Source organism: Geotrypetes seraphini, chromosome 2 (genome assembly GCF_902459505.1).
Source record: "Geotrypetes seraphini chromosome 2, aGeoSer1.1, whole genome shotgun sequence".
NCBI lineage: Eukaryota > Metazoa > Chordata > Amphibia > Gymnophiona > Dermophiidae > Geotrypetes > Geotrypetes seraphini.
This window is the reverse complement of record NC_047085.1, coordinates 483664536-483687215: the sequence shown is the minus strand read 5'-3', so window position 1 is coordinate 483687215 and position 22680 is coordinate 483664536. Positions and strand designations below refer to the sequence as shown.

General features: G+C 41.4%; 1 protein-coding gene across 4 annotated transcripts in view; it reads right to left on the bottom strand.

The window, feature by feature from the left end:
* Positions 1-4492: 4492 nt before the first annotated feature.
* The window catches only part of NKTR (natural killer cell triggering receptor), a 293873-nt gene continuing 275685 nt past the window's right edge, over positions 4493-22680 (bottom strand). For all 4 annotated transcript variants that reach the window (XM_033931783.1, XM_033931786.1, XM_033931785.1 and 1 more), the window contains 2 exons: positions 19472-19579; positions 4493-5730 (listed from right to left, as the gene is read on the bottom strand). In XM_033931783.1, the coding sequence (XP_033787674.1) occupies positions 5643-5730; positions 19472-19579 (196 nt within the window). In that variant the 3' untranslated portion in view covers positions 4493-5642. The remainder of the gene's footprint in view (positions 5731-19471; positions 19580-22680) is intronic.

Sequence of the window (22680 nt, the reverse complement as noted above, 5' to 3'; positions counted from 1 at the left end):
CCCTGCAGTCCACATCTCTACCTCCCTGTTTCATGTCTTCCTTCTCCTATCCAGTCTCTCTCTTCTCCACTGCCCTTCCTCCAGTCCAGCAGCACCTCTCCTTCTCCCTCCTCTGCCCCCAGTTCAGCAGTACCGCTTCCTCTCACCTCCACCCAGGTCCAGCAGCACCTCTCTTTCTATCTCCTCTGCCTCCAATCCAGTAGCACTTCTCCTTCTCACTACTCTGCCTCCCTACCAACCCACCTCTTCAAGGAAGTGGCATCAGAGGGAGAGGTTGGTGTGAGCAGCAGGTGGAAGATGCTGCACACTACCAGCAAAATTTTGAAGAGGTATGTGGTGATGGAGTATTGGAGAGGGTGGGGGTTAGGACACAGAAGCAGGGAGAGATTAAACATTTTGCTGGCAACACGTGCCCCCTTGTGCATTTCTTGTGTACCTCTGAGGGTATGCGTACCATGTGTTGGCAAACTCTGCCCTAGCTGAAGCTTCAAGCTTTATGCCCTTCTCAGTTAAATTTCAGGCCCTACCTTCCCTACTCCAAAAGTTTAAATAAACTTAATCATGACCAGTCAACCACCACACCTCCCAGAATGATCCTGTAAAAGTGCCTAATTGGATCTCATAAGGGCAATATTCAGCAATACTTATTGCTATTTGAACAGATAAGTTTATGTCCAACAATGAAAGATTAGATTCTTACCTGGATAATCTTGTTTCTCTTAATATACACAGGAGTCCGTACATTAGGTGATCCATCCACACTCTCAAACCACTTGCAGACGGGTGTTAATCACATCTTTCAGTTCCTCCTCTTTCACCAGTGGAGTATAGCTCCCTCTTCAGTTCATACCAAAGCAATTAAGCTCCACTGTAACAGGAGAAACGAGAAAGAGAAAAGGAGGGGCACAAGGAACTTCCCCAGAAATAACATACATTTCTGCTCTGTAACTCATTAACAATTATTAGCATGAACTTGCAATATAGGTGTGTGCAACTAGCCAGACTAGAGGTGTGATGTAATGTTATAGTTTTGTATGTAAGTTTGTAACCCGCCCTGGTTAAAGGCAGGATATAAATGAATAAACTAACTAACTAACTAACTAACACATAAGGAACTCCAAAGCTCAATAACTCAGTACAGTTCTGGGACCATAGAGTTGTCCGAGGCAGAAAGCAGGCGAATTGCAGAATGCATAAGGCAGGCTGTAAGATTATCCAGGTAATAACCTAATCTTTTCATTCTTTTGCATATATACAGGAGTCCGTACATTAGGTGACATATCAAAGCAGTACCAGATGTCTAGGGAGGGACAGATGAATCTGGAGAGTAGACCAAGTAGCTGCTCTACAGATCTCTTCAGACAAGGACTGCCTGGAACTGCACACATGAAAATGCCACACATTTGCTTGTTTCCCGGTTTATGAAAGGACTTTTCAACTCCATACCTCCACTCAATGCCATCTCCAGCTGTCTGGAATCTTAATGTACTCCTTGCCACCATTTGAACCACTGGCATCTACTCCTCTTAAGTTTCTCACTTGGAAAGTAGTCTTCTTGTTCTCTGTCACTTCTGCTTGTCGAGTGAGCAAACTTCAAGCATTAGTTTGTGACCCACCTTTTACAGTTACATGATAAGGTGGGTTCTCAGGATTCATCCTAAATTCGTCCCTAAAGTAGTCATGGAATTTCACCTGAATCAATTCATTGTGCTTACAGTATTTTCCCAAAGCCTCATTCTCATCCTGGAGAAACAACTCTTCATACTTTGGACTGTAAGCATGCCTTTGCTTACTATATACAAAGGACTAAGCCACACAGGTCTTTACTTCAACTGTTCATCTCTTTTAACCCTAACAGATTGGGCCTGCCTGTAACCAAACATAGTATTTCCACACAGTTAGCAGCCTGCATTTCCTTCTATCGTTCTCAGGCTGGGCTGCAGCTCAAGGGACATGTTACAGCACACTAGGTCCGAGCTATGGAAGCATCAGTAGCTTTCTTACATTCCACTCCCACTGAAGATATTTGCAAGGCAGCAACATGGTCCTCAATGCGCACATTCACATCTCACTACTGTTTAGAATCCTATTCCAGATGAGATGGTTGTTTCGGCCAAGCAGTATTATAGAATTTATTTTCTTCCTAATGGCCAACTCTCCCTCCATCCCATTATGTTCAGCTAGGGAGTCCCACATGTAAATATGTTGCCTGCTTGTCCTAGGATAAAGCACAGTTACTTACTGTAACAGTTGTTATCTGGGGACAACAGGCAGATATTCTCACATCCCTCCTACCTCCCCTGGTTGACTTCTTAGCTTGCTTATGGAACTGAGGAAGGCACTTGCGTATGTGCGGTGTGGGCAGTCTTGAAGCTTTGCAAAGCTTAAAATGATAGTGCACTTTTCACTATCCATACTGGGCTCAGTGGATGACATCACCCACATGTGAGATACCTGCCTGCTGTCTTTGGATAACACTTGTAACAATAAGTAACTGTGCTTTTCCTCCTGAAACTCCGGAGCTCTGCCTCTCTCTTGGGTCTTGCACATGGGAGCACTTCTGAAAATGCTACCCTGGAGGTTCTGGATTTTAACTTTCTACCTAAGAGCCTAAATTTGACTCCAAGAACCTCCCTACCATATTTCCCTGTCACTGGTACCTACATGTTCCAAGACAGAAGACTCCTCTCCAACACTGTCTAAAATCTTATCTAGGTCATGCATGAGGTCCGCCACCTTCACACCAGGCAGGCAAGTGACCAAGCAATCCTCATGTCCATGAGCCACCCATCTACATGTCTAATGATTGAATCTCCCACTATAAAAAGCTGTCCTAACCCTTCTCTCCTGGGCAGAAGCCCCTGGCGACACATCCTCAATGCATCTCCTGGTGGACAGGTCCTGGCTATAGGACTGCCTCTTACTTTACCAGGGTGATGTTCTCCTTAAAGAAGATCTCCCTCCTCTGAGGCAGCACAGAGGCTGCCAGACTGGAGGTGGGACTTTTCTACATTGTCACTGTAGGTCTTCTATATGTACCTCTCTGTCTCCCTTAGCTCTTCCAAGTCTGCTACTCTAGCATCAAGAGATCAGAACCGTTCCCCGAGTGCTAGGAGCTTTTTGCACACACATAAGGCCTCTCACCAACTGGGAGATAATCGAACATATGTAATGTAATGTAATGTAATTTATTTCTTATATACCGCTACATCCGTTAGGTTCTAAGCGGTTTACAGAAAATATACATTAAGATTAGAAATAGGAAAGGTACTTGAAAAATTCCCTTACTGTCCCGAAGGCTCACAATCTAACTAAAGTACCTGGAGGGTAATAGAGAAGTGAAAAGTAGAGTTAGAGGAAAAATAAAAATAAAATAAACATTTTAACAAGACAGCATTGATCTAAATACTTTGACACCCAGCGCCAGAAGACGTATGAAGAGAGACTGGAAGCCCTGAATATGTATACACTAGAGGAAAGGAGAGACAGGGGAGATATGATTCAGACGTTCAAATACTTAAAGGGTATTAACGTAGAACAAAATCTTTTCCAGAGAAAGGAAAATGGTAAAACCAGAGGACATAATTTGAGGTTGAGGGGTGGTAGATTCAGGGGCAATGTTAGGAAATTCTACTTTACGGAGAGGGTGGTGGATGCCTGGAATGCGCTCCCGAGAGAGGTGGTGGAGAGTAAAACTGTGACTGAGTTCAAAGAATCGTGGGATGAACACAGAAGATTTAGAATCAGAAAATAATATTAAAGATTGAACTAGGCCAGTTACTGGGCAGACTTGTACGGTCTGCGTCTATGTATGGCCGTTTGGAGGAGGATGGGCAGGGGAGGGCTTCACTGGCTGGGAGGGTGTAGATGGGCTGGAGTAAGTCTTAACAGAGATTTCGGCAGTTGGAACCCAAGCACAGTACCGGGTAAAGCTTTGGATTCTCGTCCAGAAATAGCTAAGAAGAAAAAAAAAAAAAAAAAAATTTAAATTGAATCAGGTTGGGCAGACTGGATGGACCATTCGGGTCTTTATCTGCCGTCATCTACTATGTTACTATGCAAGACTAGAAAGCCCCCATTCATTGCTTCTGATTCTCAGGGCCTGGAACAGAAGAGTACACAGCTTAAGGTATATACTCCTGCCACCTTGCTCCTCCCTAGTTAGCTAAATCGACATAGGGAGAAAAGGATCACCATAGCTTCTACAAATGCCACTACTTTGGTTCCTGGTTGGTGACCCTGGGCTCTGATCATATGGACTTATTAAAGGGCTATTCAGGCCAGAAGCAGCCTTCAAACCTTAATATTTGACACTCGTGAACTAAGATTGCAAAAAAATTTGCTGTAACATGTCATCACTCAGCACATGCAAGCTAGAACCAAATAGGTTAACTTGCTTTATATCACATAAGAAGCTGAAGACTAAAAAGTCAATTTAGACACTACTACTGTTTTGAAAATTATTTTATAAATAAAAACAGACTAATATTTGTAATAGACTAAATGTGCTTTAATGTCAAAGGCTCTTCTTTACAAAGCATCATTAGATTCAGAATCAAATAAATGCATATAAATCACTATTTGTAGATACATACAAAAGTTTGTACTATTTACATCTGTAAACACATTCAGTTCCTGAATAAAGAATGCTTTTGTATTAAGTATACAAAACTTTTAGAAGCAAGCCACAGATGTATGAATTTCCCATTAGAAGCACAAAGGGGGGGGGGGGAACCCCTCCAAAAATGCTACTTTGATTCAATAAAAAGTATTCTTAACTACAGAAAAAAACAATTTCCTTTTAGCAACAAAATCCCTTGAACACCTTCCCTTCTCTAAAATTTCCCATGGGAAATGTGTCTCTAAGTAATAAAGCAGGAAAAAACAGAATTAAAACCCCCCAACTCCTCTTTCCCATATAGTGAGGTTATTTATATAATTTAAATAATTGAGATCCTGATGGCAAGACCAAATCTCATTAGCCTTTTTTTATGCAAAATGTTTTAAATTATTTCCTTAATACATAAAGGGATCCAGGTTACCAAACTACAGATAAAGCAAAATGATATATGTGATTATATATGTAAATATACAAACACAACACCATAAAATTGGTGTTTTACAATAGAAAAGTACACTTTCATTCTTTAAAATGACAGATTGTAAATCTTTATACAGATTTCTTTCACAGTTTTTATCTGTCAGCAGAAGTTTTGGATTATGATGGCCTAAGAACCCTGTGGGGAAGACAAATATGCCAAACAAGGCAGTATTTTTACTTTAACCCAAAACAGTAACAACTGCATGTGTGAAATCAAATTCACAGCTTAAATATTTTTAATCAATAAAACCAGTTTTAATCTACTTCCACAGAAATAGCATTGGCACAGAAAGGCAGGTTTGTATTTTTATTTTACCTGCTCACATGAACGTAACAAATTATTGATACAAATGTGCAAGTATACACATTAACTTTACTTCCAAAAAATACTAACCTTCATTTTCATCTACTGCTTCCATGTCATGTGATACAGAAATGCAGAATGAAGTTTGATATCCTTCATGCTTGTTGTCTTCCAGCATTTAATTTTGAAGCATTATTTAATTTGCTGTTTCCCCTTTAAACCCCCACCATGGTTCTTTCAGCTGTAGCTGCTGCTTTCACTGTGGCTTCGATGATGCGAAGAGCTACGATCACTCCCACTGTATGAACGATAAGACCTGTGACTTCTGGTTAAAAAAAAAAGAAAAAAATTTTTAAACACATGCTTTTTAAATGTTCAAGAAAATTTACATTAGAGATGGTTGACACCCCTAGTACATATTGACATCTGGCATGTAAAGACATTTCTAGTAATAGGTTGTCGCTGATCAATACTAATAACAGTGGGAAATAAGAGTTAAAAGATGTGTGCCTCCTGTGAGCCTTGTCAAAAACATAGGGCCTAAGAAAAGCACAATTAAGAATTAGCCTGTAGTTTTTGACAGAGCTTTAATTGCAGCAAGCCAGGGAGACTGATGATAGCAAGGTGGACTTCCCTCAGTCTAGAACCACCAATACTAGCAATGATGCTCTTTAAAACTAAGTTTCTTTCTTGCGTCAAATTGTCAGCACTCGATTGTCGGCGCGCTGATGTCTGGCAATTATCCCGTCACCATTTCATCAGTGGGGGTGGAACGTAAGAAAGCAACTGATGCTGCCATAGCTCGGACTATGTGTTACTGTTACACGATCCTCGAGTTGCAGCCCAGCCTGAGCATAGCAGAAGGAAATACAAGCTGCTAGCCATGTGAAAATAGTTCTTTTGGTCACAGGCTTGCTTAATCTATTAGGATCAAAGGAGATGAACAGTTGAGGTGATGTTTTGTGTGGCTTAGTTAGTTGTACGTACATAGTAAGCCAAGGAGCGTTTACAGTCCAAAGTATGATGAGCTGCTTCTCCAAGATGAGCATGGAGCTTTGGGAAAACGACTGATAGCACAATGGATTAATTGAGATGAAATTCTGTGACCACTTTTGGGAGGAATTTAGGATGGGTGCGGAGTATCACCTTATCATAATGGAAAACTGTGAACGGGTGGGTCCGCCACCAATACTTGGAGTTCACTCACTTGACGAACAGAGGTGAGAGAAATCAAGGAGACCACTTTCCAAGTGAGAAACTTGAGATGAGTAGAAGCCATTGGCTCAAATGGTGGTTTCATCTGAGTGGCTAGGACTATATTAAGATCCCAGACAATTGGAGATGGCTTGAGTGGAGGTTTGGAATTGAATAGACCCTTCAAAAACCTAGAAACAAGAGGATGAGAGGCCAGAGAATTATTGTAAAGAACATGGAAAGCAGTAATAGTACTGAGATGAACTCTGACTGAAGTAGTTTTAAGTCCAGACTTGGAAAGATGGAGAAGATAATCCAACACTGATGATATAGACAAAGATGGAGCATCTTGTTGGTGGAGAGCCACGGGCAGTATGTCTGGGAGGGAATGCATGGATGGGAGAACATCGCAGGGGAGGAGACATAGGCATCCTGGGACTGTCTGCCAAGTCTCTTCCCTGAAGAAGCCCTTTCTGGAAACGTCAATCGCTCCTCCTAAACTTACTTGCTCCACTTCATCACTGACGCTGAAACCGTGGATTGAAGACAAAGTTTTATTTTATTTTTCTTTCCAGCTTATGATTTATCTTTAATCTTATCTATTGTTTTGCCTTTTGTCTTTGTTTTGTTCTATTTCTATCATTTAAATTTCTCCAGAATTCTACTGTTCAACGGCTCCCCCTTCTGCTTCTATTCCTTTCTCTCCTCTCTTCTACCTTCCAAAGTATTTAGATCAATGCTGTCTTGTTAAAATGTTTATTTTATTTTTATTTTTCCTCTAACTCTACTTTTCACTTCTCTATTACCCTCCAGGTACTTTAGTTAGATTGTGAGCCTTCGGGACAGTAAGGGAATTTTTCAAGTACCTTTCTTATTTCTAATCTTAATGTATATTTTCTGTAAACCGCTTAGAACCTAACGGATGTAGCGGTATATAAGAAATAAATTACATTACATTACATATTGAAACGTGTGTACTTCTGTTGATAACATTGCTGTGTAGAAAGTTTTCTGGAAGCAGTTATAATGGCTTGTACAGCATCAGATAGATTAGGATCTGCTGAAGTCAGGCTGAGAGGTACCAAGCTGTGAGGTATAGTGATTTCAGATTTGTATGAGATCTATTTGCATGCACTGCATATTCATTGGGGAAATCCTGAAAATCTGATTGGATTCCGCCCCTCAAGGATTGGACCCTTCCTCACAATCTAGCTACCGATCCCATAGCGAACATTTCCCTCATGACCAAAATGTTAGAGTCTTATCATATCTGCTCAACTTTCTTCATATTTAGAGAGATTTTCCATTCTGTTACCTTGCCAATATGGTTTCAGACCTAACTTCAGTATCGAATCTCTACTGGTCTCACTAATCCCAAAGGTTCAGCAACTACACTCTTGCAATAAGTTTGCTATTCTATTACAATTTGACCTATCTGTGGCCTTTGACATCATTCACCATGACATTCTGATCTACTAACTTTCTGAGATAGGTATTGATTCTACTGTTTTACACTGGTTCTCACGATCTCGCTCATACAATGTTAATATGAATTGCAGCAGGTCATCACCCTGGAAGTCGTTATGCAGAGTCCCGCAGGGATCACCTCTGTCTCCTATTCTTTTCAATATCTATATGTCCACCTTGACGCTTTTCCATCTCTCCTCCTTTGAAACACTGTATACATATGCAGATGGCATCTTCGTCCTTCTCAAGATAGATTCAAATCTTACTAACCTCCCAAGAATATTATAGAATGCATAACAAAACTTCAATCTTGGGCCCTTGCTGTACAAATGAAGCTAAATGAGTCCAAAACAAAACTACTTTGGCTTGGCCCAAAGTTAGATCAGCTACCTCCATTCATTCCACTGCCTTCTGGACATTCACTGCAGATTGAATTCTCAAGCAAAGTTTTGGGCGTCATTATAGACTCAACACGTTCATTTACTGATCATCTTAACTCTCCAGTAAAAAAAAAAAAATGCTTTTTTAGACTCCATATGTTGAGGAAAGTGAGATCTTGTTTCCACCAACAACATTTCTCTGGCCTTGTTCAATCAATCATTCTTTCGAGGCTGGACTACTGCAACTCGGTCTATTTAAGTCTGATCAATAAATCTTCAAAGACTTCACAGATCCAGAATACTGCAGCTAGGCTGATCTTTGCAAAGAGCAAATCTGAACATGTTTCGCCGCTCTTGCTACAACTCCACTGGCTCCCAGTAATTTCCAGGGTCTACTTTAAATGTGCCTGCCTAACTTTCATGATCCTCCATGGCATTCTTCCCCCTTCAATTCCTCTATCTTGGAATGCTGCAAGACCTGACATCAACAGATCTATCCAAAAGCTCAAATTATCTTTCCCCTCACTAAAAGGCATTACCTACATTGGAAAACTAGGGAAATCTCTTCACTTCAAAACTACAGAGCACTGGAATAATTTCCCTGCCCAGCTGTGCAACCTGGGCTCTTTCCAATTATTCCGTAGACACCTGAAAACTTGCCTATTTTCAAAAATGTAAATTTCCACTTCCCCCCTTCCAACTCCCAATGTACTTCCCTTTTAATTTTTGTAAACTGTGTCGAGCTCTATATTTATAGAGAAGATGCGACATATAAGCTTAAGATTTAGTTTAGAATCAATTTTCCTTGAGGCTGCAGTGACCGATAGGGAATTCTTCCCAATTTCAAAATAGGGCCTCTTTGAGTAGATTTTTCAAGGGCAACTTTAGAAGCTCCTTAGGTGGTTCATCATAACTTAAGGCGTCCAAAAGCTCTGCCCTGGACTCAGTGTCAGCTTCCTGCTTGATAGGTATGGCCTTTCCCAACTATCTAATATATTTAATGAAAGACAGTCTTTCAGGAGGTGACAGATCTGATGGTATATCATAGATTCTGGTGAACACAAAATGGGCTCACACTCAGAATCAGAGTGGTGATATGAAAGGTCAGAGTCTGCCGCAGGCATTCCGGGGTGATTCTCTATATGAAGGAGAGTGATGTGAGAATGGTGAGCAGAACGAGACAATATTCCTTGCTGTCCTTGGTACCAATCCAATGAAGATGAAGAAGAGGACCAATGAGAAGCTCTTTTATCCTTAGAAACTTGGGAACGATGTGATGTTGATTGATGGTGCCTACAGCCAGAGCATCTAGTCAATGAAGAACGTAGAGTCTCGAAGAACAACATCTGTGCCTCAATGCAGAGCATCAATGCAAAGCTGAAGATTGATACTTTGATGGTGAACGTCATTGTCTACTGGTGGATCGATGCGAAGCAGACCAACATCAAAATGAAGATCTTGATTTGGTACCCTATGGCCTCGAGGTGCTATGCTTAGGCTGGGCTAGTACCAAGGGAGTTGATGTTAACAGTGTTGCATGTAATTTAAACATGTCACCGAGCTTCCTCTTAAAGAACTCATTAATTTGCTCCTTGAAGAGCTCCATCAGTGCGTTAGGGTGTCTAGGGGTGGGTGACCTCAGTGAGGATGCAAGTCCTGAAAGAGACACCACCTGTGGAGATGGAGAGTGGCAACGTTGCTTTTTAGCCTGCATTGAGGAACTTGATGCTGTTGAAGCCTTCGACAGTTGAGAAGAGGATAGCTTCTTAGCTGGCTTTCGATGTTAGTACTGCAGGCTCCGAATGTTTGCCGGTGTCCATAGCCAAACCAAAGAGTTTCTCCTTCTGGATGTGGTGGGCTTTCAGTGAATGCTTCTGTAAGATGGAACAACACAGAAAGGAGTCCACACAATGTTCAGGACCCAAACACTATAAACACCAGCTATGCGGGTCAGTTATGGATATAGCCTGCTGGCACCGACAGCACTTTTTAAACCGTGTCAATGGTTTCGACATGGACGTGAATATAGTTTAAACTCAATGATTAAAGTTGTTTTCAAGAAATGGAAATGAAAACGACAGCTGCAAAGCTGTACCGAAAGTATCTCACACAAAGTACAAAAGCCCTCACAAAAGGCAGGAGCCCAAGTGAGAGAAAAGAAAACCAATAATAATGAAGTTAATTTTCTTTTTTTTACAAGTAAAAAAGAAACAGGAAAAAGAAAAAACAATGGCTAAAGGCCAGAAGAGAAAGTAATAGCGGGTCAAAGGCAAGCTAACTGTACGAAGTCCAAAACACACTTCATTCCATGGAAAACAAAGAATTGAAGCACCGCGAGCCTATGTCAGTGCGGGAATGTTTATTAATACTTAAAGTGACAGTTCACTTTGAATGCTGTCCGTACCGGGCTCTGTGGATGACGACACCCACATGTGAGAATATGCTGCCTGCTTGTCCTAGGATAGAAAAGAAGAATCATATATAAATTTTAAAAAACATCTAAAGACATATTGTTTCCAATTGGCCTTTCCAAATTGAAGAAATGAGTTTGGGACTGCAATCTGTATTTATGTAGTAATTGATTTTTTGTTAAGAAAATTTTCAGTTTCTATTTGTTAATTTTTATTATTGATATTTTGATTGCCATAGAATTTTATGAATTTTAGAAAAAAAAACCACACACACCAACCTTTTTCTTTTAATTATTTCCTTTTATATTCTTGAATGGAGTTCTTTTCTTAACTGATGTGAAATATATATTGTAAACCGCTTGGATCCTTTTTTGGCTGGTATGCGGTATATAAAGTTTTTAATAAACAAACATAAAAGAACATAAGAACATAAGCAATGCCTCTGCTGGGTCAGACCTGAGGTCCATCATGCCCAGCAGTCCGCTCACACAGCGGCCTAACAGGTCCAGGACCTGTGCAGTAATCTCTATTTATACCCTTCTATCCCCTTTTCCAGCAGGAAACTGTCCAATCCTTTCTTAAACCCCAGTACTGTATTCTGCCCTATTACGCCCTCTGGAAGCGCATTCCAGGTGTCCACCACTCGTTGGGTAAAGAAGAACTTCCAAGCATTCGTTTTGAATCTGTCCCCTTTCAACTTTTCCGAGTGCCCTTTGTTCTTTTATTTTTCGAAAGTTTGAAGAATCTGTCCCTCTCTACTCTCTCTATGCCCTTCATGATCTTATAAGTCTCTATCATATCCCCTCTAAGTCTCCTCTTCTCCAGGGAAAACAGACCCAGTTTCTCCAATCTCTCAGCGTATGAGAGGTTTTCCAACCCTTTTATCAGACGTGTCGCTCTCCTCTGAACCCTCTCGAGTAATGCCATATCCTTCTTTAGGTACGGCGACCAATATTGGACGCTGTATTCCAGATGCGGGCGCCCCATCGCCTGATACAACGGCAGGATAACTTCTTTTGTCCTGGTTGTAATACCCTTCTTGATTATACCTAGCATTCTATTTGCTTTCTTAGCGGCCGCTGCTCACTGTGCCATCGGCTTCATTGTCATGTCCACCATTACCCCCAAGTCCCTTTCTTGGGTACTCTCATTCAATAACATCCCTCCCATCGTATAGTTGTACTTTGGGTTTCTGCTTCCCACATGCAATACTTTACATTTCTCAACATTGAACTTCATCTGCCATCTCGCCGCCCATTCCCCTAGTTTGTTCAAGTCCCTTTGTAATTCTTCACATTGCTCTTTAGTCCCAGCTCCACTAAATAGTTTTGTATCATCCACAAATTTTATTATCTCACACTTCGTCCCTGTTTCTAGATCATTTATGAATATATTAAATAACAGTGGCCCGAGCACCAAGCCCTGCGGAACACCACTCGTGACCCTCATCCAGTCCGAGTAGTGGACCTTCACCCCTACCCTCTGTTTCCTACCCGCCAACCAGTTTCTGATCCATCTGTGTACGTCTCCGTCCACCCCATGGTTCTTCAGTTTCCGGAGTAGACGCTCGTGAGGCACTTTGTCAAAGGCTTTTTGGAAATCAAAGTATATGATGTCTATGGGGTCACCTCTGTCCATCTGTTTGCTAATTCCTTCGAAGAAGTGCAATAAGTTAGTTAGGCACGATCTCCCCCTGCAGAAACCATGTTGGCTTCTTATCAGAAGTTTATTTCTTTCCAAATGTTCATCGATGTTTTCTTTTATCAGTGCTTCTGCCATTTTCCCCGGAACCGAGGTCAGACTCACCGGTCTGTAGTTTCCCGGGTCACCTCTTGATCCCTTTTTAAAGATGGGCGTGACATTGGCTATTTTCCAATCCTCCGGTATCACGCCTGTTTTCAAGGATAGGTTGCAAATTTGCCGCAGTAGTTCCGCTATCTCCTCCTTTAATTCCTTCAAAATCCTTGGATGGATTCCGTCAGGACCCGGGGATTTGTCAGTTTTAAGTTTTTCTATTTGCCTGTATACATCATCAAGGCTCATTTCCATGGATGTTAATTTTTCTGCTTGATTTCCATTGAAGATTTGCTCAGGTTCCGGTATGTTGGTTGTGTCTTCGTTTGTAAATACAGACGAAAAGAACATGTTAAGTCTTTCCGCGACTTCTTTCTCCTCCTTCACTGCTCCCTTCCTGTCTCCTTCGTCCAGCGGTCCCACCTCCTCCCTAGCTGGCTTTTTCCCTTTAACATATCTGAAGAACGGTTTGAAATTTCGTGCATCCCTGGCTAGCCTCTCTTCATACTCTCTTTTGGCTTTTCGAATCACACAGTGACATTCTTTTTGATACTTCCTGTGCTCCTTCCGGTTCCCTTCAGTTTTGTCCTTATTCCATTTCCTGAATTAATTTTTCTTATTGCCTATCGCTTCCTTCACTATTTTAGTCATCCATACCGGGTCTTTTGTTCGACTCTTTTTGCACCCCTTTCTGAATCTGGGGATGTACAGATTTTGCGCCTCGCTCACCGTGTCCTTGAAAAAAGACTAGGCATGTTCTACCGTTTGCCATTTCTTGGAAGTGTTCCTAAGTTTCTTCCTTACCATTTCCCTCATTGCTTCATAGTTTCCTTTCCTGAAGTTGAAAGTTGTCACTATGGTTCTCTTTACATTCGGTATTCCTACTTCAACCTTGAACTTGATCATATTATGATCGCTGTTTCCCAACGGTTCCACTACTCTTCCTTTGCAGGTCCCATTAGCCCATTTAGGATTAGATCCAGAGTGGCATTTCCTCTCGTCGGTTCTCTAACAAGCTGCTCCATGATTTTTTCAATTATTCTTGAAGGGCTTTCTAGATGGAATTAGCACTGCACAAATACCCACCCATATGTGACAGCCCTTTCTCAAAAGATTTTACAATCTAGTTAAAATAAATATATAGGAGAAAACCAATTTACATACTTACCTGTAGCAGGTTTCCCCATTAACAGCAGGATACAAATCCTTACAGCATGGGTGATATCAATAACAGAGCATGCACAGGAAGCTTCTCCAGCTTAGAATATACTCAAAAGCATTTGTGTTGTTCCACTGCACATGAGTGCCCATCTTCTACCTGCTACTATCATGTGGGCCCAGCTTGAATACAATTCCTTGGGGAGGTAAGTGGATATGTAAGGAGTTCTATCCTGCTATCCACAGAGTACACCTGCTACAAGTAAACTTTCTCTGAGGGTAAGCAGGATATCTAGTCCTCAAAGCTACTGAAGGCCTCCAATAAGCAGACAAAAACATATTTTTGGTGACACCCATTCTTTTGAATACATTTTATATTTTTTATTTTTCTTGTAGGTAGCCTGGAAGTGAAAAGAAATGGCCCTATGTGAGATGGAGTTGCTTTCCAATCTCCAAAGATATTCTGGAGGACTAACTAGCTAAACCTGATGCGTCAGGAATCCTTTTCAAACAGCAGTAGACAGTGAATGTATGAACTGATGTCTATGTTGCAGCTTTACACATTTCCTCCATGGAGGCTTATCTCAAGTGGGCTACTGATGTTGACAAAGCTCTGACAAAGTCAGCTATGATTTGACTCCCCATAGTCAATTGTGTCAGAGCATAAGTGAAGGAAATACACACTATTAGCCAGTTGACACAGCCCCCACCCTATTTAGGACAAATAAAAAAATTAAGTTTAGTGGACTTTCTAAGGGCTTTAGTCTACTCCAAACAAAAGTTCAAGGCTCTCTTGCAGTCTAATATGTACAGTGCATGTTCACCTTTGTGGGCATGAAACCTGGGAAATAATGTTGGCAGGATGATAAACAGGTTAAGATGGAAATCTTGACACCACCTAAGGCAGAAACCTGTGATAAATGCACAGAAAGCACCCTGCTGTTAAAGGATATAGGCTAAGGGCACAGATCTGATCTGATCCAATCCAATCTGTGTTCGGGAGGCTGATTCCCGAATCGCCCTCATGCAAATGAGGGTGATCAGAATCACGCCCCCAACCGACCGCCGGAGATCATCTGTAGATGGTCTGCGCATGTGCTGGCCCTCCGTGCCCGGCAGAGCAGAAAACTTTTTTACTTTTATTTTTGCTTTATTTTTTCTTCACAAGCCCATGGTTTTAACCTGCTTTATACCCACGGGTTAAAACCACGGGCTTGCACTAAGGGAAGGGCAAGAGAGCAGGAGGATCGGGGCAGAGAGCCGCAGTAGAGTTTTGACATAGGAGCACATGTGCTTCTGAAAGAGGGAGGGCTGCTGTAATTATTTTCTGCATGGGTTGGCTTTCTGAAGGGGGAGGGGGTGTCGCTGTAGATTTGTGCATGGGTTGCCATAGGGGCCAGTGTTTCTGGACAGACAGGAAAAACTGGGAGCTACTGGAGGTGATCTCCGGCTCCAGGCAGGTGAGCGGGTGTCTGCACAGAAATGTAATCACAGATTGTTTATTTTAAAATTCAGCAGATGGCAGCAACAGTAGCTTGTTTGAGTTCACTTGGAAGCTGGGCTAGTAGCCAGGGTCCTCTTGGCAGGCGCCAAATATTCAGGAACAGATCGGGGCAGACAGCAGGAGAGCAGATTGTGGCAGAGAACAGGAGATCGGGGCTAAGAGCAGAGAAGCAGGACAGAGAACAGAAGGCAGGGCAATCGGAAAGGACCCTGAGCGACTGGTCCTCAGCAGTCGCTTATTTTTGGATTGGTCAGCCAAGTCGGTGTCCCTCTTTTTTTTTTTTAGTGAATCGCTGCCTGCCTACATTTGAATGCCGTTCCCCCTCATTTGTATGCGCGGATTGGAGGATGATCAGTACACAGGTTAGTGAATCAGGTCAGAGGGAAATTGGGTCGTAAACCGATCTGTACACGATCAGTTTGCTTAGTGAATCTAGCCCTTAGTGTAAAGAGGATCAGTTACTTGAGACTGACACTCACTCAATTTGCACAATGAAGTCACTGCCACCAGAAATTATACCTTCTATACCAGATACTTCAGTTCACAGGTATCAAGCAACTCAAAGGGAGTTTTCATCAGCTGACATAATACCATGTTGAGGGAAGCTTCAACAAAAGCCCTGCATTAATCAAACAACTAAAGGCTATCATCAATAGGCTTCCCTTTTACATGCTGGTGAAAAGAGCTAATTGCACCAAGATGTACCCTACTGGAGTTGTTTTTCAAACCTGACTCCTAAAAATGTAGAAGGTATTCAAGCAGGAGCTGAGAAAACTGTATTTCAGATCTTCTGACCGCCTCACCTTCTCAGTCACCCCAGACAGTGACTACCAGGACCTCTCAGGGAAGACACGTAGTCCGGTACGATCCCGGTGTGCCTCCACGGAACCGAGCAGCCTGCGCTCTACCCCTTAGCAAACAAAACTGGGGTGAGATGGTTCCTGGAGCCCTGATCTGACCTGCAGGCTGTTCAAAGGGCTTACTGCAGGAACAGACAATATAAATATAAGAGTCTGCGATCTCCCGCCGAAGGATGTCGCCGCAGGGTGAATCCACAGCACTAGGGCAAGACTTGCGCCAAAAACAAATTGAAGTGACTAGAAATTTAAACTTAATCACGAGCAGAAGAGACAAGACCCTGCAGTAAAGGCTGCAGGAAACTAGAATTGCATTCAAGAGGTAAGTACAGGGAGATGACCACAGAGGGAGGGCCTAGAATTTGGTTTTGAGTTCTCTGCAGTTCAAAGCTGAGATATAACCCTATCGTGAAGTACACATATTCATGAAATCTTTTAAATTTGCAGCTCCTAACAGGCAGAAAAACAGAGTGCATGAGAACTTCAGGAATACTTTTGAGAAGAAGCAGAGAATGTTTCAATTAAGTAGGAAGGAGCTTGGCCCATGGAGACTTTATAGTCAAAACAACCTAGCTTAAAGATAATTTGTGCCTCCACTAGCAACAAATACAATTCTCAGTAGAAAGGAGGCTTGGGGCTTTTGCTGAGTCGCAGCCGCCTCTGATGATGCAACTTCCTCTTTCCTCAGAGGCGGCGAGACCCATCAAAGGACCCAAGGCTGCCTTAGTGAATTGCTGCACTGGAAAGTACGGAGAGCTGCTGGGAGGGGAGAAAGCCACTGTTGGAGGCTGGGAAGCTGCTGGACAAGGGAAACAAAAGGGACAGCTGCTACTGGACCTGGAGGGAAGGGGAAGGAGAGATGCTGCTGGGAGGGGAGGAGGGAAAGGAGTCTAGGAAGCTGCTGGACAAGGGGGGAAAAAAGGACAGCTGTTCCTGGACCTGGAGTGAAAGAGAGATGCTGCTGGGAGGGGAGGAGGGAAAGGAAAAGAAGAGAGTTACTGCTGGACAGGGAAGGGAGAAGGAAAAAAGGAAGGAAACAGCTGGCAGGGAGATTAGAGGAGGGGAAGGGGAGAGACAGGCATGAGAAAGTAGAGAGATTGATGATGGGAAGGGGTCAGCAGAGGAATAAGCAGAGAGGGACAACAATGCTAGATCTGGTGTAGGAGAAATAAAAATGAAGAGAGCAGTGAAGCTGGAATGAATTATGTAAAAAGAGGGAGGGGGCACAGGCTGGATGGAAAGTGGAGAGGGGCATAGAAAGAAGACAGATACCATATGGAAGGGGGAGAGGGCAGACAGCGGATGGAAGGGGCAGATGCTGGACTGAAGAGACAGAGGGCAGACGCTGGAAGGAAGAGAGTGAAAAGAAGATGAAAGCAGAAACCGGAGACAACAAAAGAGAGAAAAAAATAATTTGATTTCTATTTTGTGATTAGTATATATCAGATTTGAAATATATATCCTGCTAGAACTGGTGTTAGACATAACTGGGGACTGCAAAATCCAGGCAGTGCTTCTTTAGCTTCCAGCTGGCTTAGGGCGGCACACTCTGACCAGGGGGCAGTTGCCCTAGTTGCACTCTCCTAACACTATTCCTGCTATGTGCGACTGCGGTATTCTCTTAGCATGATATTTATGTGTAGCATTCTGTAATAATTTGGCTTATTCAGTTTTCTTGATAGTAGAGGGGATATACGTGAAGGGGAGGGGAGACAGGGGTTTTGTTGATCCTTGCTCTGTATTATTTGTATTTATAAAATGACAATTGTACAGAATATTGTTTATTTTTATACTTTAATAAAATACATTCATATAAAATCATAACTGAGGCTTGTGCAGATGGGATCAGATGATTTGCAGGAACTGAGTTCGTTGTGGAGATAGGGTGAAAATGTGGTTTTTAAATTTCAGTCCTATTAGTTTGCCGGTCCACAAAATAATTATTTTATTTCCGCCGGTCCACAGGTGTAAAAAGGTTGAAGAACACTGTTCTAGCTGAAATAAGTTTAGCGATGCCCAGTTGAGGATAAGGGTTTCTTGGTCTGGTCCAATAATAGCCTACACTTTTGGTGATCAGACAAGATTTGTCTATATCTGACACCTGTGGGCACTTAAGGTCTGTTCTCCCCCCATTCACTGATCTTTTAAAAATTTGATGACAGTCACACCTATCAAGTTTGCCTTGTTTTGGGGTATATTTTAGGTCAATTCTGACTTTTTTGTGTGTGTATTCTTTACAATAGTCTAGGTGACATACAATTCTGCTTTTTTTGCTTCTGTTCTATTATGGAATTCTCCCTCTCTTGTATTACGATGTGAACCTTCTTATTCTAAGTTTAGAAGCTTACTGAAAACTTATCTTTCTGATCTAGCATTTTCATAAGATGTTGAGGGTAGGTTTTCCTTGTTGCAGCTATCATCACACTTTTTGCTTTTAAATTTTTTTTTACTATCAATATTGGCGTTCCTTTTCTATATCTTATTTTGTAAACCGCTTTGATGTTAAAGCAAATAGCGGTCTATAAATACCAATAAACAAACATATCGCTGACATCACCCATGATATGAAGGCTTGCTACCCTGCTTGCCCTTGAAGAAATATTGCTCCATTTTCATTACAATATTTTGTTCTGTGTCTTCTGGGGGCGTTTTCATAATTAGTTTTTCCCTTTCAGTCTTCTCATGCTAGAATTACTTTGAGTAGGATTTGGTGCTGGAAACATAAAGGGAAATTAGATTTACCTGCTAATTTTCTTTCCTTGAATCTTTCCAGAGCATTGCCAATCCAGATCACTAGTACCTGGCCAAAACCCAAAGAGTAGCAACATTCCATTCTACCAATCCAGGGCAAGCAGTGGTTTGCCCCATGTCTTTCTCAATTAAAGACTATGTACTTTTCCTCCAGGAAATTGTCCAAACCCTTCTTAAAACCAGCTACGCTACGGAGTTGAAGAATGTAAATTTCATCCTTCGTAATTTGAGAGATATTATCTATAGTCAGGACTCCTAGACACACTGTACCAGCAATGCCTATTTCCAAAAATGTAGAAGGGCAAAAAGCCCCTATTTAAATTATTGGACCTACTAGGTGCACCAAAATAGGGACAACTAAACAGAGCAGGGCTGCACTCACCTACCTTCTGCTAAGGAGTTTGAGAAATACTCAAAAGGCTCAGGGCTACACATTGCCTAACAAGGTGATGCCATTCAGTAATTCTCAGTCTCCCCATTTGCTGGTAGGAGAGCACCAGGAATTATTTGGAGATTAAGAAAAGGATTGTACAAAAGTATTTAACAATACCTGGATCGTCTGTCAGAACTACGAGATCTGCGATGGCTGTAACTCCTTTTACTCCTGCTACGGCTAGGACTTCTGCTGTAATAGCTGTCATATGTGTAAGATCTGCTCCTACAAAGAGAATGTAGTTTTCAACACGGAGGAAACTAAATATTTTGAAATTCTACAATACATTTGGAAATAATCCTTGCTCTTTGAGAGATGGCACACACCTTCAATCATCCAAAATCTTGTAAATGAAAAACAGATAAATTTTATTTTGTGATTCAAACATCACATAATATTATTTTTCCTAACTTTATTGTCTTTATAAAACCTTCTCTTTTTTGTTACTATCAACCACAAAGATCTGTTATATACACCTGTTCATTGTTCCCAATGTTCACATCTTCAATACAAGCACTTACAAAGAGGAAGAACAAATGAGATTTTCTACAATCAGTAAGAATCAGACCCATACTCCATAGAACAATTAGAATGGAACTGAGATTCTCTCAGCCTTTTGCAAATATTATAATGACATGCGGGAAAGAATCTGATAGAATGAGCAGGTTCAGGCTTGGAAGATCTTGAAGCCAAGAGAGTAGTCATGGCCTGTTCATGGTGTTTAATCTTTTGGATGCAGCCAGAGAGAAGGCGGAAACGGGGGCTCCCTGCTGGGCAGGGCGAAGTTGGACTTAAGCATTCAGCCGGTGTATTTGGAGAATACTGAAAGTTCTGGACATTGAAGCTATGGCAACATGCTGCTAAGTCCAAATCTTGGTCACTGTGTTTTTGTTTGCATTATGACTAGCAGCTCTCTTATATAAACAATGGAAATATTGAAAGAGTGAAAGATCATTGAGTATTGAAGGCATCTGATTATCCTGTAAAGGTGGAAAGAATAGATAATGAGAACCGGCATGGTTAAAAGGTGAAGTGAAAGAGCCAAAAAAGCATCCTTTAAAGAATGGAAAAAGGATCCAAATGAAGAAAATAAAAGGAGACAAACACAGGCAAGTTAGAAGCTAAGAAAGAATATGAAAAGAAACTTGCCAAAGAGGCAAAAACTCATAATAACAATTTTTTTAGGTATATCAGAAGCAGAAAACCTGTGAGGCAATCCGTGGGACTGTTGAATGATCAAGGAGCAAAAGGGGCACTCAGGAAGGAAAAGGCCATAGTGGAGAGACTGAATGAATTCATTACTTCGGTCTTTACAGAAGCTGTAAGAGATCTTCCTGAACTGTTAATTGCTTTCAAGGGTGATGATGTGGCGGAACTGAAAGAAATCTGGTGAATCTGGAAGATGTACTAAGCCAAACTGACAAGTTATAAAGTGATAAATCACCTAGGCTGAATAGAATACATGTAGATCAAAAACAATCCCAGGGTACTAAGAACTCATAGAATACATCCCAGGGTACTAAGAACTAAAAAATGAAATTACTGATTTGCTGTTAGTGATCTGCAACCTGTCACTAAAATCATCTGTAGTACCTGAAGATTGGAGAGTGCCCAATGTTACGCTGATTTTTAAAACAGGTTCCAGGGGAGATCCAGGAAATTACAGACTGGTGAGAATGACTTCAGTGCTGAGCACAATGGTGGAAACAATTCTAAAAATTAAAATTGTGGATCACGTAGACAAACATTATTTAATGAGACAGAGTTACGGTGGGTTCAGCCGAGGGAGATCTTGCCTCACCAATTTGCTCGGCTTCTTTGAAGATGTGAATAAACATGTGGAAAAAGGTGAGCTGATTGATGTAGTGTATTATAGATTTTCAAAAGCTTTTGACAAAGTTCTTTATGAAAGGCTCCTGAGAAAATTAAAAAGTCATGGGATAGGAGGCAAATTTTCAGTTGTGGATTAGGAATTGGTTATCGGAGAGAAAACAGAAGGCAGGGTTAAATGGTCATTTTTCTCAATGAAGGAGGGTAAATAGTGCCGCAGCGATCTGTACTGGGACTGTTGCTATTTAACTTATTTATAAATGATCTGGAAATTTGAACGAAGAGTGAGGTGATTAAATTTGCAAATATCATTAAACTGTTCAAAGTTATTAAAACGCTTACAGATTGTGAAAAATTGCAGGCAGACCAGACATTAGGAAACTGAAAGACTGGGAGTCCAAATGGTAGATGAAATTTAATGTAGACAAATGCAAAGTGATGCACATTGGGAAGAATATCCAAAATCATAGTTACCAGATGAGAGGGCCCACTTTGGGGGTCAGCGCCCAAGAAAAAGATCTGGATGTTATTGCAAACAATATGCTAAAAATTTCTGTCCAATGTGCGGTGATGGCCAAAATAGCAAACAAGATACAACAAATTATTAGAAAAGCGATGGTAAATGAGACTAATGAAATATTAGGTTCTTACCTGGAAAATCTTCTGTTTATCTATTATGGATTCTGTACTTGTGAAGGGGCATTTTCAAAACATACGTCTAAGTCCGATTTGGATGTATGGTGCTAGACGTCCGAAGTCGGCAGTAAGAAAATGCCTATTTTCGAAAGGCAAACCACCATACGTCTAGAAATAATTTGTTTTTGAAAATCCTCTATTGGACATCCAGGCCATTGGGACGCCCAGACCACCAGGACGTCTTATCTTTATACCACAATGTGCAAACAGGATGTTAGGAATTATTTAAAAAAATGATAGTTAACAAGACTAAGAATGTTATAATGACTCTGTATCGCTCCATGGTGCGGCCTTACCTGGAGTATTGCGTTCAATTTTTGATCTCATCATCTCAAGAAAGATATAGCGGCACTAGAAAAGGTTCAAAGAAAAGTGACCAAGATAATAAAGTGGATGGAACTCCTCTCATGGAAAGACTAAAAAGGTTAGGGCTCTTCAGCTTGGAAAAGAGACTGCTGAGGGGGAGATATGATTGAAGTCTACAAAATCCTGAGTGGAGTAGAGCATGTACAAGTGGATAAATTTTTCAGTCTGTCAAAAATTATAAAGACTAGGGGACACTCAATGAAGTTACAGGGAAATACTTTTAAAACCAACAGGAAGAAATATTTTTTCACTCAGAGAATAGTTAAGCTCTGGAACGCGTTATCGGAGGTTAAGAGTGGATAGCATAGCTGGTTTTAAGAAGGGTTTGGACAATTTCCTGGAGGAAAAGTCCATAGTCTGTTACTGAGAAAGACATGGGGGAAGCTACTGCTTGCCCTGGATCAGTAGCATGGAATATTGCTACTCCTTGGGTT